This window comes from Phaseolus vulgaris, chromosome 11 (genome assembly GCF_000499845.2).
Source record: "Phaseolus vulgaris cultivar G19833 chromosome 11, P. vulgaris v2.0, whole genome shotgun sequence".
NCBI classification, from domain to species: Eukaryota; Viridiplantae; Streptophyta; class Magnoliopsida; order Fabales; family Fabaceae; genus Phaseolus; species Phaseolus vulgaris.
In genome coordinates, this window is record NC_023749.2 from 6995853 (window position 1) to 7004038 (window position 8186).

Below are 8186 nucleotides of genomic sequence, written 5' to 3' on the forward strand. Positions count from 1 at the left end.
ATGCTAGATTTCAGGATAAGATTGGGGTTTCTAAGGCTATTTCGATAATTAAAGATTTAACTTGTCTAGTGAGAAATTCGTCTAAAGCTTCAATGAAGAATGATATGTTGGACTTCAACGTGATTAAGTTTTTGGGTATTAAGACTCGTAGTGGTAAAATTCTTCGTCCTCTTCCTATTAGATGGGAATTTCCTTCACCAGGCTGGGTCAAAATTAATACTGATGGGGCTGCTAGGGGGTATCCCGGTCTTGCTACTTGTGGAGGTATTTTTCGTGGGAGTATGGGAGAATTTATTGGTGCTTTTTCAGCGTTTCTTGAAGTTCAAACTGCTTTGGTTGCTTAGTTTTATGGAGTTATACATGCTATGGAGGAAGCTCAAAAAATGGGACTTACTAATGTCTGGCTTGAATGTGATTCTGCCTTGGTTTGTGCTGCGTTTACTGCTAGGACTATTGTTCTGTGGATGCTTCAGAATCGATGAAATACTTGTCTTAATTTTTGTGGGACAATCAGGTTTAGGGTAACTCATATTTTTCGTGAAGGGAATACGTGTGAACGAGAACTTGATGCATTGATGACATGGTGGAGATGGCTTTTATAGAGCGAGTATGGGAGTGAGAGACCGTGATAGGTAGGTGGAAGGCGTTGTTTTGAAACTTTAAATTGTGATTTGTGAGCATACACACAGTTGTAAGCTAGAAAAGAATATTGAGGTTTTGCATCAACGTTCTACTGATGTATTAAGCATAATGCATTTTAATGATTGAATGCCACACCAATGTGCCATCAAAATCAATTGATTTTGTCAATAATATTGCTTTTTGCTGAGACCATTGTAATTAAACAGTGCGATATTTTTTCCCATGAAGATATATTGGGTGAAAAAAAGAGTGTTTGATCAAACAGATCAAGCAATAGAAACACACGCAAATGAAACATGCAATAGGTTCTGATAGGTTGTGGAAGTTACACTCCTAAAACTCTACATCTGTACATAATGACATTATTTCGGTTGCAAGTCACATAAGAAGTAAGCTATATTCTGTACATAGTGGGCAAGGATGATGAAGATTAAGGGTATACATATATGATATATCAAAGTTATGCAATTGTTTCATTGATACAAAGGTGTTCTCCAGATTTTAGAGAAACTTTATCTCTGTCTAATTGAATGAGCTTTTGACAGAGAATCACATAGAGGTCTTGCTCTGATTGTGGTTTGCTACCAACGAAGAAATTGGAGAATACTGTTATTATCAATAATTATGATAAAAGTTTCCTGAACGATTTATTAATATTCGAATATTTTGTTTTCTAGCTTGGAGATGTATCCAGATAAACAATGACCTAAAATGTTGCCTCCACGATTTTGTAAGGGAAATAGTGATTACATTACATGTACTACAGATATGATGAATTTTACTTTGGGAAACTTTTCATTTCAAGTTAATTAATTCAATTTCTTTTAGGAGAAAAAGCCTCCTATTGTCCATCGTTTTGTCTTTCTCAAAATTATGTATGAGAACAATTGCTTGTCTAGTGGGTAAGAAACCTTCCTTTCAAGTAAAAAAACAACTATTACAGATCATTTTAATAGTTTCCTCTTTCATAGAAGTATGAATACACTGTTTTTGACATGCTTTTCCTAGTTTACTACCAGAAGGCCCTTTTACATTGGCCAATGAGGAATCATCTTCAGCGAGTGTGAACAGACTTGGGAGAGTGCAGAGTGCTATTCAGCTAAGTCCAACATAATAAATGGACTTGAAGCAACATGTTTATGAACAAGAAGCTTCAACAGCTAAACTCTTTGGTACTCCTTTACATGGATCTCCGAATGTATTAATTGATAACCCAATTCTACAACTGCTTGATCCAATGCAGCCCTGTTAACAGATGCTCCTTAGAGTAAGTATAATCCGAATGAAAAAGTAAAATGAAATTAACTACACAAAAGACATATATGAACTTTTTATTTAAAAAGAAAGCAAGAAAACACCTTCTGCACAATGGATAGAGCCTTATTGCTGCTGCAGCGTCCATGTTTGAAGTTCCCACAAGTCCCCTGAGGTGTTCCAAAACTAGCAAATTTAACGGAAGAGATCACCTGATTAGGATAAGGGCACTCCAGTAACATTACAGGCCCTACTTTTCTTCCTGATTCTGCATCTGAATTCCATAAGTCTACAGGTGGAGGGTGAGATTCAGATACATGTGAACACATGCTTCCCATCTGTTTTGTAGCAAAAGTGATTTGCTTAGGGTTGCCTCCACTTTCCTCAAACAAAACAAGTGTGTTGCTTTTAGGTCGTAACCATGATCGTGGTACATGGTATCTGCATGATTAGTTACTAAATAAGTGTCTAGCATGATTTCTAGTTACTTTCAAGTTTCAACTTCTTTCATGCAGAATATCTAGCACTTACAATGTCTGTGATGGCTTTCCACAGTTCTGGAGACATTTGGATGCTTGATAGGACCCTCTATAATTGCACGAATCAGTACAGCCACTACTTGGAGAGGCATACGTAGGCCAGTATCGCCCAATGCTCTGTCCATTCACCCAAGCCTCACCTTTTCCCATCCCCGTGAAGTCAATTGCAACTGGATTGCCACCAGAGGGAGCAAGGAAATTTGTCTAATAGGATGTGTTAATACATTTTAGCTAGCAGAAAAGTCATTTGTCCTATAGTAGCATTCCCTTAATTTTCTATGAAGTGTGTGATTATGAAAATATCATAGACAAAAGTAAACACGAAATTGGACAATCCATAAACAAAGGGAAACAAATTGCAGCAAAGAGACTTTGTATGCTGTTATAAGGATAATTTTAAATCAATAGATTATATATTCTGATAAAGATTACCTTGTACCAAATCAACGGTTGGTGTACAGGTAGTGTAGATTGTGAATTCCACTGTCTAGAACTGCCACCAGATGGACCTAAATCTTCATCTTTAAGGCCAATCTGAATTCACAAAATTATGGACAGTCTATTCTATATATAGGTTTAATCAAAACCTCAAAATGAGAGAAAAAAAAAACTGGTTTTACTTAGGCTGAGAACATGAGACTAACCTGATATGTCCACTTCTGGGAGGACAGATCAAGAGAGCTGCCATTTTTCAAACCTTTCAATATCACAGGGCCAGTGATCCCTGCACCCCATGTGTCAAAAAAAGCTCCATAGTTCTGATGCGCATAAGGTGTGCATTAGTTAATGTGGCAATGAGAACTGTTTTGGTGATAAAGTGAAATTATATGGGAACGGATTAACAGGACATTATATTACAAGAAGAAAAGACGAACCTGAAGTCCCACAGTTAAACTTAGAAGATCAATTGTGTTCTTCCCAGCCAGTAGTGTGATGGGGATGTCTACTTTGACGTTAGCTTTCTCATGGTTGCCCATTCCACTCCCTGAAAAGTTCTCCATATTGTCACAGATGAGTAATATTATTGATAGATAATGAAATATTCCATTTAAATAAAGAACTGAACATTTTAGAAAGGAACAGTCTTCAACAATTTTACTTTATTATCAATCTTGAATTTATTTTGCCACATCCTTGAAATGTTGCTCGTACATAAGTTTTTATATAATAAATTTTACAAGAGAGAGAAATAGGTGTTGGATAACATGGGTGATAAGACGAGGAGAGATAAAAACAAAAGATGAAAATTTAAAGGTTGCTATACAATTGGTTCTATGTATCATTAATGCAATTTTTGCTTGCATAAAATCATCAGAATGTTAATAGTTTCTCTTCTAGCTATACATTTTAATGAGCATGAGTTTGTAAAATATTTCAAAGTATTCCTTATAAAGCTGGTGAGTACTAAGTTTTATGCGTAGTTTGAGTGATCACATCTACTTAGTATACCTGCAAGTTTCCCATTTATGAAAGCATGAAGAGCATGACCAAGGGATTTAATGTGAAGGACAGTTTGAGCACCAGTATCAAGATCAATTCTGCAGAAAAAAACCATGAAAAGCGTTACTGCGGGACAGAAAATTGCAATTAATTTCTCAACCTAAAAGGTATATTATATACCTTGTGGAGTACCACAAGTAGTCACTTCTATCAGCTGTTGTATTTATTTGCTCCAGTAACCCAAATTTTGAGAATGAATCAGCCTTTGAAATACCGATAGGTTCACTAATCCAACTCCATCCTCCTGAGTCAGAATCATCCAACGAGCCAACCTCTTCTTTTAAAGATTCACTTGTAAAGCTTGAAATCATAGATGCAGAATTAATCTGTAATCATAAATGACTATTGGTTATGCAACTTCATGTACTAGAAAATGAAAGAAAAGGTCTAAACTATAGTTAGATTAATCACATGCATTCTGAAAGTAACTTCGTTCAATTGAACAACTACTTTGATCCCAAAACTGATAAGGCAAACCTTTGCAGTATTAAGCACTACATTCTTGCAGTCAGGTAAGATGCTGACAGACCATGCGGGCAGGTGATATGGATTTCCATTGAAGGTCACTTTTGCATCAGATGTGGCTATGTTGGCAAGGAAAGCGGAACATACAGCTCCTGTCTTGTAAACTGCAACCTGGATTTGAATAGTAATGTTAAGAGATGTAACTAAACTATCCATTTGAGATAATTGATTCTAAATGTTAAGGAGTTTGACATTCATGATCCTTTTTCCAACATTTAAGATTATGGATGGTTCACTAAAGGGCACACATTATTTGTAGAGAAGAGACTCAATCTTCATAATGCATGCAAATCAAGTATTAATTAGCCCACAAAGAAAGACACCTTCAGTGATCAGACAGCATTATTTTTCCACAATCAATAAAAAGCAACACGAAATTGGGAAGGAGGCAGGAACTAGAGAAAACAATAACATTGACAAAATCAGGTGGGCATCTAAATTTTTCAATGCATTTTTCGAGACAGAAACTTAAAATTTTGGCAGAAAATGAGACATTTAGGCCACTAAGATAATCCAGAAATTGTGGCCTACTTTTGAAAGGAGTACTTATTACCTCTATATTTGGTCCAAGAGATGTAATTGTTGGATCAGTAGCTGTGAGAGCTTCTTCATAAAGTTTAATGGCCTTATGCAAGTCTTTAAGGTGGCCCCACTTAGGCTGTCTAAGAATTCCTGAATCATTCAGTTCAGATATAGTATGTGAATTTGATGTCATGTTACAAGTTTGTCTATTTTTCTTGTTGATTGCATACGGAAGAAAGGTTGACTAGTTCATATAATTCTACAGAGTAGACAATGAATATGAAGTATAAAGGTTGAAAAATTACATACCATACTCATCAATTGGTGCATCATAGTCATAACTACTAGCAACGAAAGGCCCACCAGAAGCCCGGCCAAAGTTCGTCCCTCCATGGTACTGTTTTGGAAGCAACCAAAAAAGTTGTGGCATCAGCTCATTTCCTAAATATCTAGAATAGCTTAAAGTTAAAAAAGCCTTAAACATCATGTAAGGTTTCATTACCATATAGTAATTGTTAAAAGTTCCACCTCTTTGGAAAAAGCGTGCTACAGCAAATGCAAGATCTTCCACAGGTCTGTGAGGTACAGCATCCCCAAATGCAAGAAACCTACAGTTTTGTGGATTTCGATAGGTTACAAGAAAAATAAAATTAGAGTTGAATGTGAATGGAGGTACTCTATCAGTAGATCATATTTTGAGTATTACTTTTAAATAACTAATGACTTGACAGAAAAGGAGACTAACCATCCAGTATAACCCTCTGTCCATATTTTTGGTTTTGCATTAGAATTTGGTTGGAATTGGTCACAGTAAAATCCATTGCACGTGTTAATCTGGGAGTAGTTAACAAAATGTGAAATTAATAATGATTTAGGATAGTAGACAGCAACATAGTAAGATTGCTCAATTCAGGAATCAAGAAAACAAACAACAGTGTAAAACAACTAAATAACACTAGAAGACAGCTAAAACATAAACTGTTCAGGATAATTGTAGATGGCTAAAGGAGAAAACTTACAATTGGATTAGGGGCATCTAGCTGTTGGCACATTACCCAAGGAACCCCTGTATCAAGAGATGTTGCCATTGATGCTGCCCATTTGATGTAGGATTTAGCAGCTGGACCATAATGATCATCAATGTTCCCATACTCATTTTCTATCTGTTCATAGTATTTTCACATTTAAAAGTAGACGGTACGCTATTAAAAGTTCAGGACTGTCTGTATATCATGACATATCGATAAGAAAAATTGAATGTATTTAGTAAAATTTAAGAAAAACCTGAGACAAAATAATAGGTCCTCCCTGTGACATATAGAGGTTCTCTTGCTTCATCATATCCACAATCTTAGCGGTGAACCGCTTCATTTCTTCCTGAACACAATTCAATTTCACATGATAGCAGGAAGCAGATTTAGCAAGATGAGACAAGGAGAAAGGAAAGGAATAATTACCTCAAATGGTTTGTTATCAGTTCGGAACTGAATTCCCGGAATAAAATGTAGCCAAAGAGGGAAACCACTGCTCAGAAAAGTTAAAGGCCATGATCAGATATTAACTTCTTTGTGAAAAAATACATATAAAGATCATATTTTACCCGTAGTTCCATTCAGCACATGCGTATGGACCAATCCGTAGATGCACATATAGGCCTGCTGCTGCTACTGTCTTCACAAATTTAACCAAATCTGCCCTACCTTCAAAATTATACTGCCAAGCCAAAGCGCACACTCCATTGATTTAATCACAAATTTAAGCATCTTATTGACATTAAGAAATACCCTCTCCATTTCATGTTTTCAAGATCTAACTACATTGTTCTTATTGACTCAGAAAAATATGTGAAGCAGTGATCATTTACTTTCCTAAGCTGCATGCACTTATTTTTGGTTGAGTTTAGACCCTCTGAATGTGCTTGATTGCTGAGAAAGTTTGAAAATGAACACACACACACTGCAATGCAAGTAACAGTGAACAAGAGACACAATACAAAAATGGTAGTAATAGTAACATCAACAGAACTAAAAAGAAGAGGACCTGGCCTCGAACTGGTTCGTGTAAGTTCCAGAAAACATAAGTCTCAATCACATCAAGTCCTCCATCTTTGGACTTTTGAATGATGTCTGGCCACATCTGCAACAACAAACACCACCCCTTTTAATTCAAAACTTCAAAAACAAAGGAAAAAATAGTGTACATGTAACAACATTACACACAGACACAGAAAGAGGGTAATGAAGAGAACCTCTGGAGTGCTACGAGGGTAATGGATAGAACCAGAGACCAAAACTCGGCGCTTGCCATTAATGACCAATGCTCTATGGTCGTACGTGACATTTGTGGAAAACGAAGTAGGGGCATAAATGCAGAAGAACCAAAGCAAAAGGAACAGAGTCTGTGATGCTCTCATTGCCTTTTGGAATTGTTAGTGCAAAACGAACAAACAAAAACAACAAGGAAATGAGACCTTGTTTGTGTTTTGCTCTTGTTCTTGAAGCAAAACGAAGTGCTAAAACGGGCTTAAGGACCAACACAGATTCTACTCATTCCATTGTTATTTATAACACATTTTTCCAGAAAGAGTAGTGATACTCAAACTCAATAATTTATTTTTTTTATAAACACCTTATATATCGTTTTCTACCATTTATTTCCTCATGTCATGGATCACTTCTTTTTTATTCTCTCTCTTCAAATGTAAATGGATACTCTTCAAGCATTATCCTTCAGTAAATTTTCTGTCTTTTAAAAGTTCCCTTTTGTTAATGCTCTTATTATACTTTCTTACACTAATCATTTTCAGAACTGTTTATAACTAATTAATGGATTTTTCAAGTATTAGAAGCTTGATTAACTATTCACATGTAACAAATTTTAATTATCCAACTACTTTTATGATTCTTTGATAAAACAAATTTTCTGAACTCGTCTCAAGAGAGTCAATTTTCTTAAAGGGTAGAAATGATTGAAAAAGTGTTGCAGATAATGTGGAAAGAAAGGAATAAAATTTAAAAGAGGGTAGCTTATCAAGACAGACAGAAAAAACAAGTTTGTGAAGCATCAATGATTGGTTAGTTAGGTTCATCAATCAGTTTGTTGTGTCTTTTTGGCCCACCGTGTTGCTGTTTGGCCTCTTGTTTGAAAGATACTTTATTATCTTTGGATATAAAAAAGTTGTAAGTTGAAATTGATAAACATGGA

General features: G+C 35.7%; 1 protein-coding gene across 3 annotated transcripts; it reads right to left on the bottom strand.

The window, feature by feature from the left end:
- Positions 1-1533: 1533 nt before the first annotated feature.
- LOC137809702 (beta-galactosidase 8-like) lies at positions 1534-7906 on the bottom strand. Of its 3 annotated transcripts, XM_068610886.1 has the most exons (19): positions 7231-7906; positions 7023-7118; positions 6583-6695; positions 6440-6506; positions 6267-6359; positions 6002-6145; positions 5728-5816; positions 5485-5590; positions 5292-5379; positions 5014-5132; positions 4413-4571; positions 4056-4261; positions 3885-3973; positions 3311-3420; positions 3080-3193; positions 2868-2969; positions 2428-2639; positions 2001-2337; positions 1534-1887 (listed from the first exon to the last, which is right to left on the bottom strand). In XM_068610886.1, exons 1-19 carry the CDS (start codon positions 7393-7395, stop codon positions 1780-1782), a joined length of 2517 nt encoding a protein of 838 aa, XP_068466987.1. In that variant the 5' UTR covers positions 7396-7906; the 3' UTR covers positions 1534-1779. The 3 variants fall into 3 exon arrangements, 2 of the variants coding, with proteins under 2 accessions (XP_068466987.1, XP_068466927.1); XM_068610826.1 differs by having other exon boundaries at positions 5292-5590; positions 7231-7526; XR_011080823.1 differs by lacking the exons at positions 1534-1887; positions 2001-2337 and having other exon boundaries at positions 2592-2639; positions 2868-2994; positions 7231-7531.
- Between the last annotated feature and the right edge of the window lie 280 nt (positions 7907-8186).

Bases quoted from the DNA above. Each gene is read 5' to 3' on its own strand.
- LOC137809702 (XM_068610826.1), bottom strand. From the start codon at position 7,395: ATGAGAGCATCACAGACTCTGTTCCTTTTGCTTTGGTTCTTCTGCATT. The intron at 7,119-7,230 runs GTTCTCTTCATT...TTGTTGTTGCAG, and splicing joins ACCCTCGTAGCACTCCAGAG to ATGTGGCCAGACATCATTCA. The intron at 2,970-3,079 runs GTTAGTCTCATG...TTGTGAATTCAG, and splicing joins CCCAGAAGTGGACATATCAG to ATTGGCCTTAAAGATGAAGA.